We start from the raw sequence: 24,231 nt of genomic DNA, 5'->3' as shown, positions 1-24,231 counted from the left end.
ATTGTCTCTCTTACATTGAGTCTGTCGAAGAGGTCATCCTCGGGCTGCTTATTCTCCAAGAACAGCTGCAGGTTCTTAAACACCTGAGATAGAATACACAGGTTCATTTAAGAGGGAGTCTTGACATGTCTTATTCCTTATAAAATACACCAGTATTCTAGTACATTTCACTTTTAGGTTTAGATAAATAACCCTGGCTGGTGATCTAGTTATTCTCTTGTAATGTCTGATTCCTGCCAGATGAGGGTGCCATCATTGAGCAGGTTGTGTGTGTGTGTGTGTGTGTGTGTGTGTGTGTGTGTGTGTGTGTGTGTGTGCCAGTAATAGCAGGAAACAGACCTCCCCCAGAGGCAGAGCTGACGGAAAGCACTTTAGACCTGGCTCACCTGTCTGTACAAACATCCTCCGAGCAATGTGTGTCCAAACACACACACACACACACACACACACACACACACACACACACACACACACACACACACACACACACACACACACACACACAGGCAGGTGTGCGCACACAGGCAGATCATTAGAGCATGACTAACACACGCTCCAGACATTTGTTAAACGCTCGCCCAACACAGACTAGACCACCCGATCAAATGGAAGGGATGAAATCTTAAACATCCCTTTAATTCTTAATCAATATCCTCTTCTCTCCTTCCTCTTCTCTCCTCCCCCCTCCTCTGTTCTCCGTCTGTCCCCTCTCTCCTCCTCTCCTCACCCTCTTCTCCACAGGCATCTTGTTGTAGTATCTGATGGAGTCTTTTCCCAGGAAGTCAAACTCCACCACGTACTCCTGGTCGTCCATCTTGGGGTACAGCTTGATGTGTTCCACCCTCAGGGAGCAGCAGCCAACCGTATCAGCCGTCTCCCCCTCCTCCTTCTCATTCCCCGCCCTCAAGGCCAGCTATAGGACACACAGGACGGAGGGCAGAGGTTGTGTTTGAGCATCCTCGATTATTTAGGTATCCAACCTCAATCAAAAATGCTTAGAGTGGTGAAAGCAGAACCTTGCTCTCAACAATCCAGTCACAGCTAATAGATGTACTGTAACGTGTATTTCTCCTCACCTTGTCTATGAAGTAGAGAGCCACAGCTCTCTGTCTGACCCTCATCTCTTTAGACTTCCAGTCCTCTCTGTACTGGGCCCTCAGGCGCTCCACACACTTCTTCAGCCTCCGGGCCGTCTCATACTTCTGCCAGTCCTTCTCGCCCTACACACAGGCAGACACGGGACAGAGGCAGACACGGGACATAGACAGACACGGGACAGAGGCAGACACGGGACAGAGACAGACACGGGACAGAGGCAGACACGGGACAGAGGCAGACACGGGACAGAGGCAGACACGGGACAGAGACAGACACGGGACAGAGGCAGACACGGAACAGAGACAGACACAGAACAGAGACAGACACGGGACAGAGACAGACACGGGACAGAGACAGACACGGGACAGAGGCAGACACGGGACAGAGGCAGACACGGGACAAAGACAGACACGGAACAGAGACAGACACGGAACAGAGACAGACACGTGACAGAGACAGACACGGAACAGAGACAGACACGGAACAGAGACAGACACGGAACAGAGACAGACACGGAACAGAGACAGACACGGGACAGAGACAGACACAGAACAGAGACAGACACGGAACAGAGACAGACACGGGACAGAGACAGACACGGGACAGAGACAGACACGTGACAGAGACAGACACGTGACAGAGACAGACACGGGACAGAGGCAGACACGGAACAGAGACAGACACGGGACAGAGACAGACACGTGACAGAGACAGACACGTGACAGAGACAGACACGGAACAGAGACAGACACGGAACAGAGACAGACACGTGACAGAGACAGACACATGACAGAGACAGACACGGAACAGAGACAGACACGGAACAGAGACAGACACAGAACAGAGTCAGACACATGACAGAGACAGACACGGAACAGAGACAGACACGGGACAGAGGCAGACACAGAACAGAGACAGACACGGGACAGAGGCAGACACGGAACAGAGACAGACACGGAACAGAGACAGACACGGGACAGAGACAGACACGGGACAGAGACAGATACGGGACAGAGACAGACACGGGACAGAGGCAGACACGGAACAGAGACAGACACGGAACAGAGACAGACACGGGACAGAGGCAGACACGGGACAGAGACAGACACGGAACAGAGACAGACACGGAACAGAGACAGACACGGGACAGAGACAGACACGGGACAGAGACAGACATGGAACAGAGACAGACACGTGACAGAGACAGACACGGGACAGAGACAGACACGTGACAGAGACAGACACGGAACAGAGACAGACACGGAACAGAGACAGACACGGGACAGAGACAGACACGGACAGAGACAGACATGGAACAGAGACAGACACGTGACAGAGACAGACACGGGACAGAGACAGACAGGTGACAGAGGCAGACACGGAACAGAGACAGACACGGAACAGAGACAGACATGGGACAGAGACAGACAAGGGACAGAGGCAGACACGGAACAGAGACGGAACAGAGACAGACACGGGACAGAGACAGACACGGGACAGAGACAGACACGGAACAGAGACGGAACAGAGACAGACACAGAACAGAGACAGACACGGAACAGAGACGGAACAGAGACAGACACGGAACAGAGACAGACACGGAACAGAGACAGACACGGAACAGAGACAGACACGGAACAGAGACAGACACGTGACAGAGACGGAACAGAGACAGACACGGAACAGAGACGGAACAGAGACAGACACGGAACAGAGACAGACACGGAACAGAGACAGACACGGAACAGAGACAGACACGGGACAGAGACAGACACGGGACAGAGACAGACACGGAACAGAGACAGACACGGAACAGAGACAGACACGGAACAGAGACAGACACGGGACAGAGACAGACACGGAACAGAGACGGAACAGAGACAGACACGGAACAGAGACAGACACGGAACAGAGACAGACACGGGACAGAGACAGACACGGAACAGAGACGGAACAGAGACAGACACGGAACAGAGACAGACACGGAACAGAGACAGACACGGAACAGAGACAGACACGGAACAGAGACAGACACGGGACAGAGACAGACACGGAACAGAGACAGACACGGGACAGAGACAGACACGGAACAGAGACAGACACGGAACAGAGACAGACACGGGACAGAGACAGACACGGGACAGAGACAGACACGGAACAGAGACAGACACGGAACAGAGACAGACACGGGACAGAGACAGACACGGGACAGAGACAGACACGGAACAGAGACAGACACGGAACAGAGACAGACACGGGACAGAGACAGACACGGGACAGAGACAGACACGGGACAGAGACAGACACGGGACAGAGACAGACACGGAACAGAGACGGAACAGAGACAGACACGTGACAGAGACAGACACGGAACAGAGACAGACACGGGACAGAGACAGACACGGAACAGAGACGGAACAGAGACAGACACGTGACAGAGACAGACACGGAACAGAGACAGACACGGGACAGAGACAGACACGGAACAGAGACAGACACGGAACAGAGACAGACACGGAACAGAGACAGACACGGAACAGAGACAGACACGGAACAGAGACAGACACGGGACAGAGACAGACACGGAACAGAGACAGACACGGAACAGAGACGGACACGGGACAGAGACAGACACGGGACAGAGACAGACACGGGACAGAGACAGACACGGGACAGAGACAGACACGGGACAGAGACAGACACGGGACAGAGACAGATACGGGACAGAGACAGACACGGGACAGAGACAGATACGGGACAGAGACAGACACGGGACAGAGACAGACACGGGACAGAGACAGACACGGGACAGAGACAGACACGGGACAGAGACAGATACGGGACAGAGACAGACACGGGACAGAGACGGACACGGGACAGAGACAGACACGGGACAGAGACAGATACGGGACAGAGACAGACACGGGACAGAGACAGACACGGGACAGAGACAGACACGGGACAGAGACAGACACGGGACAGAGACAGACACGGGACAGAGACAGATACGGGACAGAGACAGACACGGGACAGAGACGGACACGGGACAGAGACAGACACGGGACAGAGACAGACACGGAACAGAGACAGACACGGGACAGAGACAGACACGGGACAGAGACAGACACGGGACAGAGACAGATACGGGACAGAGACAGACACGGGACAGAGACAGACACGGGACAGAGACAGATACGGGACAGAGACAGACACGGGACAGAGACAGACACGGGACAGAGACAGACAGACAGGTTTCATCAGATTTAGGATGAGTGATAAGGTCAGGATAAGGGAGTGAGGGACTCCTTTAGTAACCTCCTTTATTTGAGGTTAGGGTGAGAGGGTCATGGTTAGGAGTTAGATCTTAGAGTTACCTTGATTCTGGAGCTGAAGTAAATGTACTTGTTAGGGTTAGGAGTGGGGAGGTTTACGGTTGTGATTACCTTGATTCTGGAGCTGGGGTTGAGCATGATGTACTTAATAGAACCCTGGATGTTCTCAGTCCACGACACCAGCCATGTGACCTTGTTGTCATGACGAACCTCCTTCCAGCGCGTGCCCTGGGGCGGCTTGGGGTGCTTGGAGTCTCTGAGGAGAAGAGGAGAGGGGGAGAGAGAAGGTTTGAAGAAGAATAAAGCAATACCTTGGATCAAAGAGACTGAGTGAGACAACTTGGGGAAGAGGGGCTGAGAGATGTAGTGTTTTAGCTGGTCTAAGAGGTAAGCCTAGTCCACATGGGTTCACCCCAAATCCTTTAGGACTTGAGGCCTTCAGACCTCTCAATGGTATACTGAGGTTCCTCAAAGGAGTAAGGCTTCAATTGTGTTCTAAACTCAAAGCTGATCCTGTTTTGACATTTCCTCTCCTGTGTACAACTATCACAGGACCGGGGTGAAAAACACACCAAAACAACGCCAAGCTGAGCAGGTAGATGGCCAGCTTGTCCTTTTATTGTTTCCACCACCGGACTGGGCTTGAGGCGAGACAGAGACAGAGACAGAGACAGAGACAGAGACAGAGACACACACACACACACACACACACACACACACACACACACACACACACACACACACACACACACACACACACACACACACACACACACACACACACACACACACACACACACACACACACACACACACACACACAACTGAGACAGAGAAATGACCTTTGACACACACGTAAACAACCATATGGCATGTTTAGGACCATCACACACACAAACCATGCATGGAAACTAGAAGAGCCAGGACAGGATAGAGCCAGGACAGGACAGAGCCAGGACAGAGCCAGGACAGGACAGAGCCAGGACAGGACAGAGCCAGGACAGAGCCAGGACAGGACAGAGCCAGGACAGAGCCAGGACAGGACAGAGCCAGGACAGGATAGAGCCAGGACAGGACAGAGCCAGGACAGAGCCAGGACAGGACAGAGCCAGGACAGGACAGAGCCAGGACAGAGCCAGGACAGGACAGAGCCAGGACAGGAGAGGACAAAGCCAGGACAGAGCCAGGACAGGACAGAGCCAGGACAGGACAGAGCCAGGACAGAGCCAGGACAGGACAGAGCCAGGACAGGACAGAGCCAGGACAGAGCCAGGACAGGACAGAGCCAGGACAGAGCCAGGACAGGACAGAGCCAGGACAGGAGAGGACAGAGACAGGACAGGAGAGGACAGAGCCAGGACAGGAGAGGACAGAGCCAGGACAGGAGAGGACAGAGCCAGGACAGGAGAGGACAGAGCCAGGACAGGACAGAGCCAGGACAGGAGAGGACAGAGTCAGGACAGGAGAGGACAGAGCCAGGACAGGAGAGGACAGAGCCAGGACAGGAGAGGACATAGCCAGGACAGGAGAGGACAGAGCCAGGACAGGACAGAGCCAGGACAGGAGAGGACAGAGCCAGGACAGGAGAGGACAGAGCCAGGACAGGAGAGGACAGAGCCAGGACAGGAGAGGACAGAGCCAGGACAGGAGAGGACAGAGCCAGGACAGGACAGGACAGAGCCAGGACAGGAGAGGACAGAGCCAGGACAGGACAGGACAGGAGAGGACAGAGCCAGGACAGGAGAGGACAGAGCCAGGACAGGAGAGGACAGAGCCAGGACAGGACAGAGCCAGGACAGGAGAGGACAGAGCCAGGACAGGAGAGGACAGAGCCAGGACAGGAGAGGACAGAGCCAGGACAGGATAGAGACAGGACAGAGCCAGGACAGGACAGGACAGAGCCAGGACAGGAGAGGACAGAGCCAGGACAGGACAGGACAGAGCCAGGACAGGACAGAGACAGGACAGAGCCAGGACAGGACAGAGCCAGGACAGGAGAGGACAGAGCCAGGACAGGACAGAGCCAGGACAGGACAGGACAGAGCTAGGACAGGACAGGACAGCAAGCAAAGATACTTTTTACCCCGGATAAAAATAGCTGCAGCAATCACAACAAGGCAGATATGGAGGGGGAGATAAGAGGGGGGAGGGAGGGAGGCATACAGCAGGGAGAGGAGGGATAAGGGAGAGAACAGAGGAACATAACAATGGGGCAGAGGGGTGGAGGACTCTTTGACATAAAAACACACGAGTACAATTTGTAAGTCGCTCTGGATAAGAGCGTCTGCTAAATGACTTAAATGTAAATGTAAATGTACAATAAGAAATCCCGTCACCGTAGAAAAGAAAGGGTGTGATGTCAGGAACATAAAACTCCCACAAAACACAATGTCCCAATAACATGTTCTCTTCTCACGAGACATAGGTTCACACCCTTACACATGAAGCCCATAGAATCCATACAGGAGCAGGCACAACTTGGTAAGCAATTCAATGTGATTGTTGCAGGCCTCAATAGCTTACCACTCAAATATATAGTGGTATACAGGGACCTCTTGTGGTAGGAACACAAAACTTCACATTTATCATGAACTTGGTGATCCATTTAATTTAACTAGGTAAGTCAGTTTAAGAACAAATTCTTATTTACAATAGGAACAGTGGGTTAACTGCCTTGTTCAGGAGCAGAACGACAGATTTTTGCCTTGTCAGCTCTGGGATTTGATGTAGCAACCTTTCAGTTACTAGTCCAACGCTCTAACCACTTGGCTACCTTTCTACCAACAATCCCTCGCAATGCTCATTCATCACCCTCTTTCCAACTGATGATGATGAAGATGGGGAGACTCACTTGCTGCAGTTGATAATGATGTCTTCAGGGCGAATGCGGCGTTTCAGCATGCCCATCTTTGGGTGGTCCCCACGCCCCCTGAACAGACCGGGAGGCTCGATGCGAAAGTTTCCAATTCGCTCCTTATGGTTGTCCATCACACAGAAACCATACTCCTGGAGGATACGCTCATTCTCCTCTTTGATTTTCTGGAAAATGTTGGAATAACATTGGAGAACGTTGGAGGGTGTGTGAGTTGTAGACATGTGTACTGTATGTGTACTGTATGTGTGTGTCTGTGTGTGCGAGCGCGTGTGCACATGTTGGTTCAGGGCCTCACCAGTTTCTCATCTTTGGACATCTGTTTCCGGGCCTCTGATTGGGCCTTGAAGTACTCGCTCATCTCCGTGAAGTTACACTTGTTTATATCTGTGATCTTTGACTTCTCCTCCGATGTCATTTCCTGGGGTTAAAGGACAGAATAGAGTTTTATTTATACAGGGGATCAAATGAGACTAAGGTCTCATTTGCAGTAGAGCCCTGTTTTCAATACAAAGAAAAAACATGCGCATTAAGAAAAACAATCACAATTAACATTTAAATGATCAGAAATCTATTTTTTGAAGGACCCAAGAGGCCCTAGAACATCCATTACAACAGTTTGTTTTTCACATGTAAGGTACAGCATATCTGAAGTGTAATGTAATTCATTGACATCGTTTTAGAATGAGTCATTCTATAAGAGATCAAAGATGTCAGATAAATTGGAAATGTTTGCATTAGCGCTTTATAGATAATTAATATACAATGCTGCTCTCTTCTGGCGGTCAAAGAGGCCCAACCTACTTTTAGATATCAGGAACAGTGGTGAGTTTTAGAACCAGAGCCAGTAATGAACCTCAGGGCACAATGATATACAGCATCCAAGTGTGGACGCTGCAGCATGCATGTAAACAACACCCCATAATCCAATAATCCAATATACACATCACGGTAAAGGTTACCTGCCCTTTCCCACTTGGACAAAAGGAACACCTATGTGAGAATGCTGTTCATTGACTACAGCTCAGCGTTAAATACCACAGTGCCCACAAAGCTCATCACGAAGCTAAGAACCCTGGGACTAAACCCCTCCCTCTGCAACTGGATCCTGGACTTCCTGACGGGCCTCCCCCAGGTGGTGAGGGTAGGTAGCAACACATCTGCCACGCTGATCATCAACACTGGAGCTCCCCAGGGATGCGTGCTCAGTCCCCTCCTGTACTCCGTGTTCACCCACGACTGCTTGGCCAGGCACGACTCCAACACCATCATTAAGTTTTCAGACGACACAACAGTGGTAGACCTGATCACCGACAAGGACGAGACAGCCTATAGGGAGGTGGTCAGAGACCTGGCCTTGTGGTGCCAGAATAACAACCTATACCTCAACGTAACCAAGACTAAGGAGATGATTGTGGACTACAGGAAAAGGAGGACCGAGCACACCCCCATTCTCATGAACGGGGCTGTAGTGGAGCAGGTTGAGAGCTTCAAGTTCCTTGGTGTCCACATCAACAACAGTCTAGAATAGTCCAAACACACCAAGACAGTCGTGAAGAGGGCACGACAAAGCCTATTCCCCCTCAGGAAACTAAAAAGACTTGGCATGGGTCCTCAGACCCTCAAAAGGTTCTACAGCTGCAACATTGAGAGCATCCTCACTGGTTGCATCACTAACTGGTAAGGCAACTGCTTGGCCTCCGACCGCAAGGCACTACAGAGGGTAGTGCGTATGGCCTAGTACATCACTGGGACTAAGTAGCCTGCCATCCAGGACCTCTACACCAGGTGGTGTCAGAGAAAGGCCCTAAAAATTGTCAAAGACCCCAGCCACACCAGTCATAGACTGTTCTCTCTACTACCGCATGGCAAGCGGTACCGGAGTGCCAAGTCTAGGACAAAAAGGCTTCTCAACAGTTTTTACCCCCAAGCCATAAGACCCCTGAACAGGTAATCAAATGGCTACCCGGACTATTTGCATTATGTGCCCCCCAACCCCTCTTTTACGCTTCTGATACTCTCTGTTTATCATATATGCATAGTCACTTTAACTATACACTCATGTACATACTACCTCAATTGGGCCGACCAACCAGTGCTCCCGCACATTGGCTAACCAGGCTATCTGCACTGTGTCCTGCCATCCACCACCCGAGAGCATATATTTTGTTTTATTAGCATACAGCACCAACTTAAGATCAGAAAGTGTCTTCTGCAGTACCAGAATTTTAAAATGCTTGGCCAACAGTAGGTGCAATGGAGTATAACACAGTATTCCATGGGGCATAACTCAAGTAATATCTGTCTGAACGTTTCCCTACAGGAAACAGAGCAGCCATGACCCTACCTTTCTCCAGTCCTTGTAGAAGTTCTTCCTAAACATTTCCTTGGTTGTGTACTCATGGTCCAGCATCTTGGCAAAGAACGTAGCCACCTCCTCTGCTGGGGCACTTAGTCTCAGAGGCTTACCTGGGGGGCATAGAAAGATTGAGAGAGACTTTCAGAGAGACTTGGTGATATAATCATATCAAAAATATAATCTAACCACCTAAACATAAAGTGTGAATCTATATGGACTCACTCACCATCGTAGAAAAACCTGACATGGCCAGGTAGGGGTTCATATGGAGGAGCAAGAACAGGTCCCTTGTGTTCCAGAAACTTCCATTTGGAGCCATCAGTAGATCTCTCCTCCTCCCACCTAAAATGGATGGATGATAAAATGTGTATGAGAAAAATAACAAGTAAAGAGTAGAAGGACTGTAGATTTTCGTTTTTTTAGAGTACCCACAACCATTTAGTGATTGTATCTGTAGGAATCAACCAATCCTCCCAAACATCTCACCATTTAGTGATTGTATCTGTAGGAATCAACCAATCCTCCCAAACATCTCACCATTTAGTGATTGTATCTGTAGGAATCAACCAATCCTCCCAAACATCTCACCATTTAGTGATTGTATCTGTAGGAATCAACCAATCCTCCCAAACATCTCACCATTTCCACTTCTCCTCTGTTTCCTTCTTGTCTTTCTTGCCATCCGCTCCTGCTTTCTTGTCTTTTGTCTTCTTCTTGGGTTTTATGTCCTGAACGAGACAAAAAGGAGTGTGAACAAGGGTGAGGGAAGAGTGACCAATTTCAGCTGAGAACCTCAACTCACCTCTTCCTCCTCCTCATCTTCATATTCCTGTTTTCTCTTCTTTGCCTTCTTGCCATTCTCTGTCTTGATCTTTTTGGGCTTGTATTCAAATCTGAACAAAATACAACCATCAGATGAAACATGAAAAAAAATGTACCTAGGTTTAATTTGATCACTTTCATTAAAAAATGCATGAATTAACTATTTATATGAGGCGTACATACTACATATGTGTGAGTATGCACACATAAATGTTAGTGTTTTTGTATTCGTTTCTAATCTGTTTGTCTTCCTGATTGGCTCAACAGGCATGGCTAACAAACCTTGTCATACTGCACCAATATTTAATAAGAAGCCTTAGAACATTGTGGATACTCACTCCTCCTCATCTCTCTCTCTCTTCAGAGTCTTGTTGTGTTTGGGAGAGGGGTACACGCCGTTGTCCTCCTCTGGTTCACTCTTAATGGCAGGAGGGCTGGGACTGTTCCACATCTCCCTGTAGGACACATTACAGTGTTAAAGGTGCAATCCCATAGATATTCTTAAAATGTACAGTATCTGCCTTCTACACCCATATTTGTTTACACTACTGCATGTAGTTACAATGAAAAATAAAATAGAACAGTCAATTCTATATTCCCATTTACCTCGCATGACCGTTTTCTTTCTCCTTCTTGGGCTTGCCTTCAACATGGGAGGATTTGACCTACGAGAAACAGACAAACTGGCTGGGAATTGTAGTCTACTAGTAGAGTCACTGTAACATCTGAGATCTAACTTTTCTGATAGACCCATCAAACTCAACTATGGTCCTCAAAGCCAGTTCCACTGCATGTTTTCATTGTTCCCCTCTAATCACAAACATATTTAGACCTGGGACACCAGGTGGGCGTAATTAATTATCAGGTAGAACAGAAAAGCAGGAGGCTCCAGACCTCATAGGGTAAGAGTTGAATATCCCTGGTCTATACGGAGAAAACAAACCTTTTCCTCTCTTCTCTTCTCTTTGTCTTTCTCCTTCTGTTTCTCCCTGTGCCTGTCGACACTCCCGTCGCTGTGCTTCACCCTCTCCTTCTCCTTGTCTCTGTGCTTCTTCTCAGAGTGCTCCCTGTGTTCACTGAGACATGGACAACACATGAGAGGTCAGGGGTTAGGGGTCAATGGACAGGGGTCAGGCACAGGAAAGCTACACAAACACAAATTATTCAGGCCACAGAGAGCTCCAGTATTGAATACAGACTACAACACACAACCTGGATGAACACAGATGAACACAGAACAAGGAGAAGTCAACTTAATAAAGACTTAGATTGTTTTGACAGCTTTCTGTTTCACTGAATAGACTACGCAATTGACGCGACAAGTAGTCTTGTAGGTTTTGAACTTATGTAGGCTTTTTGAATGGTCTTCAATGGCAGAAAAACATAGTGCAACAGACTTCTGCGCAAAAACTTAATGAAAGGCATTTGATATAATTTATTGATATAAGGTGCATTTGGAAAGTGTTCAGACCCCTTGACTTTTTCCACATGTTGTTACATTACAGCCTTACATGCTGACCAGACCAGACACGTCGCAATTATTTTTTAGAAATCCATGTTATTCAATTATTGCACCCACACGAGCTATTTCTGACGCAGATCGCACTGGAAGTCCTGCCTCTCCCATCACCTCATTGGTTTATAGAAGCAGGTACCCACGTGCCATCTCCTCATTGGATATACCCACGTGGGTGATTGAAAGACGAACTCTGTTGCCGGTCGGTGTAGTAATACTATGAAAGTTTAGATGCCAATCACCATATAAGTTCAAAGATGAAAAATCCTGGAAGGAGGAGAGATGACTTGAAAGGATTCGGTTGGCCGTTTTATTTGTGGATTAATTGTCGGAGTAGAGGACCTTGTGCAGTTCAGGTAAAATAACAACTCAATGTTTATATCCCAGGACAAATTCGCTAGCAACAGCAAGTTAGCTAAATGGGATAAATTAGCTAGCAAGTGCACATTAACTAGCTAAATTGCCATAAATGTGTAATGCTTTTCGACCTGTCCCCAAATGAATGTCATTGGTTCAGAGTTTGTTTTGATATTTTAACCTGCGTGTTGTGATCGCGGGGTGACAAAATACATTTATGCACAATAGCGCACGATGGCGCACACGCGCAGCCGGTTTGGCTTCCGTGTTATTCTAAAATGAATTGAATTGTTTTTTTCCCCTCATCAATCTACACACAATACCCCATAATGACAAAGCAAAAACAGTTTTTTAAATTTACAAATGTATTAAAAGTAAAAAATGTGAATATCACATTTACATAAGTATTCAGACCCTTTACTCAGTACTTTGTTGAAGCACCTTTGGCAGCGATTATTGAGTCTTGTTGGGTATGATGCTACAAGCTTGGCACACCTGTATTTGGGGAGTTTCTCCCATTCTTAATTGCAGATTCTCTCAACCTCTGTCAGGTTAGATGGGGATTTACTGCACATCTATTTTCAAGTCTCTCCAGAGATGTTCGATCAGGTTTTCATCAAGGATCTCTTTGTCCTATGCTCCGATCATCTTTCCCTCGATCCAGACTACCACCATGCTTCACCGTAGGGATGGTGCCAGGTTTCCTCCAGATGTGATGCTTAGCATTCAGGCCAAAGAGCTCAATCTTGGTTTCATCAAACCAGAGAATCTTGTTTCTCATGGTCTGAGAGTTCTTTAGGTGCCTTTTGGCAAACACCAAGTGGGCTGTCATTTGGCTTTTACTGAGTAGTGGCTTCCGTTTTGGCCACTCTACCGTAGAAGGCCTGATTGGTGGAGTGCTGCAGAGATTGTTGTCCTTCTGGAAGGTTCTCCTATCTCCACAGAGGAACTCTGTCAGTGTGACCATCGGGTTCTTGGTCACCTCCATGAACAAGGCCCTTCTCCCCCGATTGCTCAATTTGGCCAGGCATCCAGCTCTAGGAAGAGTCTTGGTGGTAACAAACTTCTTCCATTTAAGCATGATGGAGGCCACTGTGTTCTTGGGGACCTTCAATGCTGCAGAATTGTTTTGGTACCGTTCCCCAGATCTGTGCCTCAACACAATCCTGTCTTAGACCTCTAAGGATTTAGACCTCTAAGGATTTAGACCTCTAAGGATTTTGCTCTGACCTGCACTGTCAACTGTGGGACCTTATATTATGTACGAAGGGCTATATAAATACATTTGATTTGATTTATATTGACAGGTGTGTGTCCAATCAATTGAATTTACCACAGGTGGACTCCAATCAAGTTGTAGAAACATCTCAAGGACTATCTATGGAAACAGGATGCACCTGAGCTTAATTTCGAGTCTCATAGCAAAGGGTTCGAAATTATGTAAATATGTATTATTTTTTATTTTTTGTATAAATTCGCTTTGTCATTATGGGGTATTGTGTGTAGATTGATGAGGGGGAAAAAACTACTTCATCAACTAAGAATAAGGTTGTAACGTAACAAAATATAGAAAAAGTCAAGGGGTCTGAATACATTCTGAATGCACCATATCTTATTTGACCACGTTTTCATGAATTGTATTATATAATCCTCAAGCCCATTCAAAATACCAGAGACATGAACTAGGAAGTACGACGTATGAAACGCGTCACTTGCACACAGTGTTCCTGACTGAAACCACAGACATTCTTAGCCATAGACAACATTCAAACTCTCTCTCTGACAAATTTCCCAAGGTATTTGCTATAAATTATAATGTGTTCTCAGTGAACTTACATAGACACAAATAAATACACAAATCCCAGTTATCCTCAAAAACTCTTAAAAGCATGATTTTCTTTATCTAGCATTACTTCCCAGAAATAACCTCAAAAGCATAAGACCCACATTGTGCCAAATACCAATTGAAAAATGTTTTCCTAACAAGTACAAGTGGGAACACTTTGTTTCAGAGAGGGTACTCATGCCTATGGATGTTAGCAGAGAGCGAGAGAGCAAGAGAGGGGTCGTGAGAGAGGGGGGTAGAGAGAGGGAGTGAGAGAGAGGGGGGTAGAGAGAGAGAGAGGCGGTAGAGAGAGGACGGGGGGTAGAGAGAGGGAGAGAGAGAGGGGGGTAGAGAGAGGGAGCGAGAGAGAGAGGCGGTAGAGAGAGCGAGAGAGAGAGAGAGAGAGAGAGAGAGAGAGAGAGAGAGAGAGAGAGAGGCAGTAGAGAGAGGGTGGGGGTAGAGAAAGGGAGAGAGAGAGAAGGGGGTAGAGAGAGGGAGCGAGAGACAGAGAGAGAAGTGGTAGAGAGAGAGGGGGGGGGTAGAGAGAGGGAGAAAGACAAAGAGAGAGGGTAGAGATAAAGGGAGAAAGATAAAGAATGGGTAGGGAAAGAGGGAGAGTGAGAAAGTCATTTCTGTGCATGAAAATCATGCATTGATGTCCTAGAGAACTAGGTAGAAGACATACAGTACCTTCAGAAAGTATTAAATATCACCCATCTGAATTAAATATCACCAATCTATCTACACACAATACCCCATAATGACAAAGTGAAAACATGTTTTTAGAAATGTTAGCTAATTTATTGAAAATTAAATACAGAAATGTATAATTTATATTAGGATTCACACCCCTGAGTCAATACTTTGCAGACACACCTTTGGTGGTAATTACAGCTGTGAGTATTTTTGGGTAAGTCTCTAAGAGCTTTGTCAACATGGATTGTACAATATTTGCCCGTTATTCTTTGTAAAATTCTTCAAGCTCTGTCAAGTTGATTGTTGATCATTGTTAGACTGCCATTTTCAAGTCTTCCCATAGATTTTCATGACGATTTAAGTAAAAACTGTAACTACGTCAGTAACATTCAATGTCATATTGGTAAGCAACTCCAGTGTAGATTTGGCCTGGTGTTTTAGGTTATTGTCCTGCTAAAAGATGAATTAATCTCCCAGTCTGTTGGAATGCAGACTGAACCAGGTTTTCCTCTAGGATTTTTACTGTGCTTATATCCCCCAAAAAACTCCATAGTCCTTTCTGATGACAAGCATACCCATAACATGATGCAGCCACCACCATGCTTAAAAATATGAAGACTGGCACTCAGTGATGTATTGTTTTGGATTTGCCCCAAACATAACGCTTATTATTCAGGGCAAAAAGTTCATTTCTTTGCTATATATTTTGCAGTATTACTTATTAAGTGCCTTCTTGCAAACAGGATGCATGTTTTGGAAAAATGTTATTCTGTAGAAGCTTCCTTCTTTTCATTCTTTCATTTAGGTTAGTATTGTGGAGTAACTACAATGTTGTTGATCCATCCTCAGTTTTCTCATATCACAACCATTCAACTCTGTGTTTAAAAATCACCATTGGCTCATGGTGAAATCCCTGAGCAGTGTCCTTCCTCTCTGAGTTAGGAAAGACGCCTCTATCTATGTAGTGACTGGGTGTATTGATACACCACCCAAAGCTTAATGAATAACTTCACCATGCTCAAAGGGATATTCAGCATCTGCTTTTTCATTTTTTTTTTACACATCTACTAAACGGTGCCCTTCTTTGCGAGGCATTGAAAAACCTCCCTGGTCTTTGTGATTGAACCTGTGCTTGAAATTCACTATTCGATTGAGGGACCTTACAGTTAAATGTATGTGTGGGGTAGAGATGGGGCAGTCACTGCCATAACAAGTGTAGATCAGTGACTCAGAAGAAACCCATTAAGAGAGTTTGTGCTCAGGCTATAATGAAAGAAGGCAGGTGTGTGGGAGAGAATATATCTGTAGAGTTAAAAAAAAGTACTCACACTCAAAACCACGAAAAGGAATAACCCAAGGAGGCAGAGATGCAAAAATAATATAAATAATTTAATCCATGCTTGAAAAAATACAATACCACACTGCCAGGTCTCGAACCTCCTCCCTATAGGCTGTCTCATCGTTGTCGGTGATCAGGCCTACTAGCTTTGTGTTGTCGGCAAACGTAATGATGGTGTTGGAGTCGTGCTTGGCCACGCAGTCGTGGGTGAACAAGGAGTACAGGAAGGGACTAAGCACCCACCCCTGAGGAGCCCCCGTGTTGAGAATCAGCATGGCAGTTGTTGCCTACTCTTACCACATGGGGGTGGCCCGTCAGGAAGTCCAGGATCCAGTTGCAGAGGGAGGTGTTTAGTCCCAGGGTCCTTAGCTTAGTTATGAGCTTTGTGAGCACTATGGTGTTGAACGCTAAACTGTAGTTAATGAACAGCATTCTCACATAGGTATTCCTTTTGTCGTTTTGCTCATCAGCACAGATGAAGACATAAGGCTGAAACGTATGCTCTGCTCCCTTTTACTTTATTTAGCACCATGCACTTTCACTTTTAGTATTCTTTCGAGCATGGATTAAATTAATTATATTATTTAGTACTATGAGTACTGTTTGTTCAGTGACACACAATCTCAATATAATCCATTTAAATTCAGGCTGTCACTCAACATAATATGGAAAAAGTCATGGGGTGTGAATAGTTTCTGAACCAGTGGAGGCTCCTCAGAGGAGAAAGGGGAGAAACACCCCCCTCAGTGAATTTAAAAATAGAAAGTTATCCTTTTTAAAACTATACGAAATACATTCACGTCGCCAAATAATTGAATAAAACACACTGTTTTGCAATGAAGGTGTCATCTTTGGGTACAGCAAGGCCCATCCCCCTCTCCCTGTCTCCTACACCCAGGCTGCTGTGGTCAGAGAGAGGTCGTACATTCCTGGAGGAGATTATCTCCTCATGGCCACAGTATAGAGAGAGAGTACAGTTTCATAGAGAGAACAAAGGAATTTCTTCCACCTCACAGAACTGGAGAACCGAATAACATTTATGTTCTGGATAAGGTAATAAAAGATCGGTGAAGAATCCAGCTACGAACTGGTCCGTTTGGTACAATTTTGTGAAACTCATGGGAGACAAAACGGCCACATTACCATAACGCTGTTTATATAATAGCCTCAGACATGAGGTTTACATCTAATTGTTGTATAAAATGAATGAGTGTGGATGATACTGTTTGTGAAATTGTGTAATGTGATGTTGGACTGTTTAATGAAGGAAACTCCAATTCCCTTTGGAGTTTAACTAAATCAGAGCCATGAGCACAATTATGGTCGGGCATGCTGGGACAGGCCCTTTTCTGCAAGTCCGAATAAAACCCCCACCTTGAGAATTTCTCAACAGACCATGTTGCTCTCAATTACGAGAGGACAAAGGTTGCAGACCAGCTTACCTCGATAAAACCAAGCTTACCTCGATAAAACCAAGGTTTGAGACCAGACTGCTGAATCTTTTAACCATCCCACGTGGTTAAACTCTTAGACTATCGATACCGACAGAATAAGAACAAGTCTTTGATATTAATTACTAGTCTGCAGCTAGGAATTCGGTATCATTGAAAATGAAGACCGACAACCGCCTGAAACATCTATCCATAACGACATGAATGAATGTCACTCTGAACTATCCATTCTAACCAAGACAGAGAGAGAGAGAGAGAGAGAGAGAGAGAGAGAGAGAGAGGATGGACACTCTCCAACAGAAACGAACTATTCAACAGAGATCCCGACGACACACTGAGCGTAAATATATTGATTGATTGAAATGGTTCCCGAATGAGTGAGTGTTCATGTGCAAAGGATTAGCATTTCAATTGTTATAATTTTCAACTCTGTAGTGACTTCTCAGCTGAGCCCCACTCCCCATTTGTCTAACAAGCCGCCATGCCGGTTTAGCCCACTAGGGCTCATTCTCCTATCATTTCTTGTAACCATATTTACTTTGTTTGTTTGTGTGTGCACTTCTGTGATTGTTTAGTTAGTTAATAAATAAATTATTTAAGAAAATTGATGTATGGATGACTCATAGTGAAGACTGGGTTCGTGCAGATAACCAACAATTTATGACATTTGGAATGAGACTAATGTGTGGTCAAGAAGAATTCATTAATCAGAAGACTATTGATCAGATATAAATATATCTGAAAAGTTATATTAGGAAAACTATAACTTTGTAATCTGAATATTTTCCTTGGTGCCCCAACTTCCTAGTTAATTACAGTTACATGATTAATCAGTTTAATCGCGTAATAATAATTACAGTGTCATTTGATAAAGATGAATCTTCAGTTTAATAATGCCAAAGACACGACAAAGGTCTAAAGTAGCCTCAACAGCACTCTCTAGGGTAGCACCATGGTGTATCCAAAGTTTCAACAGCACTCTCTAGGGTAGCACCATGGTGTATCCAAAGTTTCAACAGCACTCTCTAGGGTAGCACCATGGTGTATCCAAAGTTTCAACAGCACTCTCTAGGGTAGCACCATGGTGTATCCAAAGTTTCAACAGCACTCTCTAGGGTAGCACCATGGTGTATCCAAAGTTTCAACAGCACTCTCTAGGGTAGCACCATGGTGTATCCAAAGTTTCAACAGCACTCTCTAGGGTAGCACCATGGTGTATCCAAAGTTTCAACAGCACTCTCTAGGGTAGCACCATGGTGTATCCAAAGTTTCAACAGCACTCTCTAGGGTAGCACCATGGTGTATCCAGAGTTTCAACAGCACTCTCTAGGGTAGCACCATGGTGTATCCAGAGTTTCAACAGCACTCTCTAGGGTAGCACCATGGTGTATCCAAAGTTTCAACAGCACTCTCTAGGGTAGCACCATGGTGTAGCCAGAGGACAGCAAGTTTCCGTTTTGCTCTGGGTACATTGACTTCAATACAAAACCTATGAGGCTTGTGGTTCTGACCCTCTTCCATAGACTTACACAGTAATTATTATTATTATTATTTGACCATGCTGGTCATTTATGAACAGTTGAACATCTTGGCCATGTTCTATTATAATCTCCACCCGGCACAGCCAGAATAGGACTGGCCACCCCTCATAGCCTGGTTCCTCTCTAGGTTTCTTCGTAGGTTTTGGCCTTTCTAGGGAGTTTTTCTTAGCCACCGTGCTTCTACACCTTCATTGCTTGCTGTTTGGGGTTTTAGGCAGGGTTTCTGTACAGCACTTTGATATGTCAGCTGATGTAAGAAGGGCAATATAAATACATTTGATTTGATTATGACAACTTCCGGAGGACGTCCTCCAACCTATCAGAGCACTTGCAGCATAAAATGACATCTTTTCCACCGAATCAAAGGATCAGAGAATGAATCTAGTACTGAATGCATAAGCTACAGCTAGCTAGCACTGCAGTGCATAAAATGTGGTGAGTAGTTGACTCAAAGAGAGAGAAAGACAATCGCTGAACTGTTTTGAACTAATTCAATTCTTTAAAAATTAAGGAGAAGCAACTACCTAAAGTAGCCATATTTCATTGTATTTTATCCCCCACTTTCACTTACTTAGCTAACCAATACATCTCAAAATAGCCTGCGGTTAGGGGTTGGGCCAGTAACTGAAAGGTTGCTGGATCGAATCCCCGAGCTGACAAGATAAAAATATGTCGCTCTGCTCCTGAGCAAGGCAGTTAACCCACTGTTCCCCGGGTGCCGATGACGTGGATGTTGATTAAGGCAGCCACCGCACCCACCTCTCTGAAGACACATTTCAGTTGAATGCATTCAGTTGTATAACTGACTAGGTATCCCCCTTTCCCTTCGAGCTAGTTTAGTCTACTCAAACACCTGGCTCAAACAGAGGGATGCTATGTTAGCTCCCTGGCTATGACTATCCAACACTGGAACTCTTCCAATTCAAGGTAAGCTTTTGATTTTATAAATGTATTGCCATTGGGGCCCGACGGTGTAACTGCTAAACTGCTTGCTGTATACTGTACTGCGTGATTGTAGTGGGTTAGTTCTAGTAGCTATGTTGATTATGTCATTAGCTAATATGGTGACTATTATGTAGGTTGTGTGGTTAGCATTCATGATGGTTTGGCTTGTGATTTTTTTCTTTTTGACTTGTCACTGACTGGTGATGTGAAGGGCACTGAAGTCCACAACCGATGGGAAAAGGTGAGAGGAAGAGAGAGCATAGATGCAATAAGAAATTATACAACAATCAAAAGGATCATGCTGTTTGTATGTGGCTGCTATGAAAGTAAACCGTGTTTGCGTGTGATCAGGGGCGTATTCATTCTGCCGATTCTGTTGAAAAATGTTTCTTAAATGGAACAAAACGGGGATAAACATACCCGAATTTGTGCAATAGAAACTTTTGTTTGGAACTGTTGGACTAATGATTACACCCTAGATCAGCTAGATGCTGGCAAGAGTGTGCAAGGCAGTATTGAATGTGTCAATGTCTGTCACCTTCATTACTCAAAAATAAATGGACCTGTGCACCTATGTTGTACATTTTCATCCATAGGCTAGGTTGTAGCAACCTCATGATGAATATAGGGAAAATTGGAGTATCATGTAGTAGCCTAAACTTATCGATGTTACACTGAGCTGAGTGAATGGAATATGAATGATAGTCATCCAATATGCTGTAATAAGGCCATGCTCATAAAACAAAAATGTCCTCCCCCATCTTAAATGGCCCCGACCGCCACTGTTCTGAAGGCACAGTACAACAGCACAGAGACAGCATAGGTGCAGCATAGTAAATGAAGATGTCCTGTTGAATGATGTAATGCGGTGTTGTCTTATGGTCTTGTACAACACAAAGTTATGGTCAGCAATGGCAGTATACTCAGAACTCTCCCTCAGACCAAATGAAAAGGGAAATGAGAAGGAATGAGAGATGGAAAACAAGACGGACAAACTTCTGAGAAACCCTCAGCGGGATGAGAGATGACTGGCAAAAGGAAAGAGAGAGAGAGAGAGAGAGACAAAGAGAGGAGGGGAAACATACCTGTTGCTGTGCTTGGCTTTATCTCTCTCCTTGTCTTTCTTGTGTTCTTTGCGCCTGTGTTCTTTGTGCTTGTCCTTGTGTTTGTGAGTGTCTGGGACAAAGTTAGAGATTGACTTGTTTAGTAGAGATCCCCCAGACAATAGGAACTGTAACAGCACAGTGTAATCTGAGCATTTTGTGGCCCTCGGTGGCACAGTGTATGGATAAGCTAATGTCTTCAGCGTCACATAGTAATGAATACAAACTGCAGGTTCAACAAATAGAATCACTTCTCATACCGCAAGGGTGTTCAATATGAAACATCAAACAGACCCTAACCCAGCCTCTTTAGTGCCACATTTTCTTTCAAATTAGTTGGCTGGATTATTAAGTTACTGTGTAGTTACTTTGTAATTACACCACAATTAAAAGCTTAAACGGTATCGTACCATTTAATGTGAAGTATGACCTGTAAAATCAAGTACGGAAACAGGACTGGGTAATTGAAAGTCAAAACCACCCTTGCATATCTATCCCTACCTGTCTAAACTCAAAATTAGATCCCAGGGGGAGTGTCAAAGAGAAAAAAAAAGTGGGTCCAGGAGAGTGGGGATAGGAGAGTGGGGATAGGAGAGTGGGGATAGGAGGGAGGTTCAGACATCTAGGTGGGTTTACTTTCCTACAATGGAGGCTGCATATCTCTATTATTAGACCAAAACATGAGAGATCCATACTGCTGCTGCCCTGTCTCAACACGCACCCCAAACATCTAGACCTGAACCACCCGCACACCGAACACCCTAGACCGAAGGTCAGTGGTGTAAATGTTGTTTACGCACCTTTTCATTTATTTTGGGTGAGCGTTTACACACCTCTTGCAGAAAAATGTATTGAAAGTATAGGGAGCGTTACTTTTTTAATTGTTTTGACCTTCCCACATTATAATTGGAAGAGGAAGTGGCCCTCGGTGGCACAGTGTATGGAAAGTTTACCAGCAGTCAGTGGCACTTTTCAAGGCGGGTGCTTTTTCAAAGCCTATGTCAGATACTCCAGTGAGTGTAATTAGCTCAATATTAGGATTAGAGAAACAAAAGTTGACATAAGAAATCATATATTCTCCTCTTTTCTACTGTAGGTTTGTAATTAAAAATGTATTTATTCTGTTGTTGCAAGCAATATTCATGAAAATATATATTTTTTAACAATTATTTTCGCAGACCCTCTGCAGTACCATGGTGAACTTCTGGGGGTCCGCAGACCCCAGGTTGAATATCCCTGTCTTAAATGATAGGATACCCTTTTCCTCTAGTGGTGCACAATAGTCTATGTGTCGCTGGTGAGAAGTAGTGAACTAGATTAAGAATAACAGGTCATAATTTGAGACAGTCTATGATTCCTCAATAAATTAAATTTGGGCCATCTCCTTTGGGTGACTGTCATTTTTTTTTAAATCCCCCCTGAACAAAAGTGGGAAAAACTTCCAATTAGTGGTGGCTTTGTCACAGGGTGGGCCCATATAACTGTCAGTCTTGAGCTTGAACGTCACCTTGTGGCGTCCCTCTGTCATGGCAGTTAAATAACGGGTAGGGGGTTATTGTCATAGGAAACAATAATATGCTCCCACTATTATATCTCTGTCCCATTTCCATGACTGTTTAATTATAAAACTAATGAAATGTTGAGTTGTCAAAGGTGTGTGCACTTGATTCCCCCCTCCCCCCTTTTAAACATGTTATTACAGTATTATTGTGCTGGCAGAATTCCAGTATAATTTCTAAAAACCATGCCCAAAGTTGACTAACAAATGCAACAAGCTATAACAACATTTAAAACATATTTGTAATAAAGCAACTATCTTTGACAGATGAAATGTGGCAGTAATGTCTACAGCGATTGTACCAGGAGCCATGGGGTGGGAGAGGCCGATGTACTCCCAGCTCTAGCCTCCATATCACGGCCAACTGTTCTATCAGTGCTCGGCGCACTGGCTGCTAGACAGAGAAAAAGAAAATGGCGCAGAGACTAAGTCCTAAACCCCCATTTCACTACTTTCGGGTCAAAAATTATACATTGTTGCACCACAACATAAACAAACAATGGTCTATTTGAGAAACACGATGTAAAGCGCTGCCAGAATTTCCCCTCAGATCGCAATATTATATACCGAAAGGGTAATTTTGAGGCCCTCTTTTTGAACAATAGACACAAGAGAGTGGAGGAGAAGGGACTTAGTCTCTGGGACGCCATTTCTGTCCTTTAAAAACTAACAGGAGTAGACGAATGAAGATTGGGACTTGATCACAAGCAAAACCATGATCAATATTTTTTTTGACGTTAAAATCAACTTACCATTGGCTCGAGACCCAGAATTGACCTGCAAATTCTTAAAAAATATTAAATTAATGTTTATATTTTCTGAATGCCGGTAGAAAGGAGAACGTCAAGTTTCATACAGGAAAATGTGAGAAATTCTACACAAAGCCCAGCGATTACTTGTATTATTTATAACAAAGTTGCTACTTGAAAGACAACTAATGCAACTTGTTAACATTGCATGGATACAATCGATAGGCTTTCACATTAAATGTAATTTTATCATTATCTAGTCAACCAAACCAACTGTCACATAACGCAAATAACCAGCTACCTACATCTCGTTCAGCATAATAACACTACCTGCGAGTCTTTTTCACCGTGATCCCCGCTCATTGTCTTGTAAAGCCAAATGCACAAGTCAGAGATGCCCAAGGTAAGAAGATGAGGTTGACAGAGTAGTCTGGATACTGTGGAATGGAGTCGTTGCGCACTGGGCTAAGTCCGAATTCTCTGCAACTGCGCATGCTCGAATTTAAATAATGAAAAATAAATGTCTACTGTCCTGCATGGTTCCTCCCTACAATAGTTAAAGTTCCCTTATTTGTCGTAAAATCTCTCTATGATAGATTAACAGTAGGATATAGAGTATAGAAAATACTCCATTGTCAAACTGCACTTAAAAAAAAAAGGGGACAGCA

General features: G+C 45.1%; 1 protein-coding gene across 2 annotated transcripts in view; it reads right to left on the bottom strand.

Moving 5' to 3' along the window:
* Positions 1-24,038, bottom strand: part of LOC118371145 (DNA topoisomerase 1-like) — a 34,620-nt gene extending 10,582 nt beyond the window's left edge. Inside the window, exons 1-16 of one of the 2 annotated variants that reach the window (XM_052481844.1) lie at positions 23,894-24,038; positions 23,567-23,600; positions 21,239-21,329; positions 11,427-11,559; positions 11,090-11,148; positions 10,822-10,938; positions 10,464-10,554; positions 10,301-10,389; positions 9,888-10,003; positions 9,650-9,771; positions 7,601-7,723; positions 7,282-7,469; positions 4,542-4,686; positions 1,077-1,220; positions 728-913; positions 15-83 (exon numbers count right to left, since the gene is read on the bottom strand). In XM_052481844.1, coding sequence (XP_052337804.1) covers positions 15-83; positions 728-913; positions 1,077-1,220; positions 4,542-4,686; positions 7,282-7,469; positions 7,601-7,723; positions 9,650-9,771; positions 9,888-10,003; positions 10,301-10,389; positions 10,464-10,554; positions 10,822-10,938; positions 11,090-11,148; positions 11,427-11,559; positions 21,239-21,329; positions 23,567-23,600; positions 23,894-23,926 — 1,740 coding nt within the window. In that variant the 5' untranslated portion in view covers positions 23,927-24,038. The remainder of the gene's footprint in view (positions 1-14; positions 84-727; positions 914-1,076; positions 1,221-4,541; positions 4,687-7,281; positions 7,470-7,600; positions 7,724-9,649; positions 9,772-9,887; positions 10,004-10,300; positions 10,390-10,463; positions 10,555-10,821; positions 10,939-11,089; positions 11,149-11,426; positions 11,560-21,238; positions 21,330-23,566; positions 23,601-23,893) is intronic. The other variant, XM_052481845.1, reaches the window with a different exon arrangement.
* Positions 24,039-24,231: the final 193 nt, after the last annotated feature.

This window comes from Oncorhynchus keta, chromosome 27 (genome assembly GCF_023373465.1).
Source record: "Oncorhynchus keta strain PuntledgeMale-10-30-2019 chromosome 27, Oket_V2, whole genome shotgun sequence".
NCBI lineage: Eukaryota > Metazoa > Chordata > Actinopteri > Salmoniformes > Salmonidae > Oncorhynchus > Oncorhynchus keta.
This window is presented reverse-complemented; position numbering and strand designations above follow the sequence as displayed.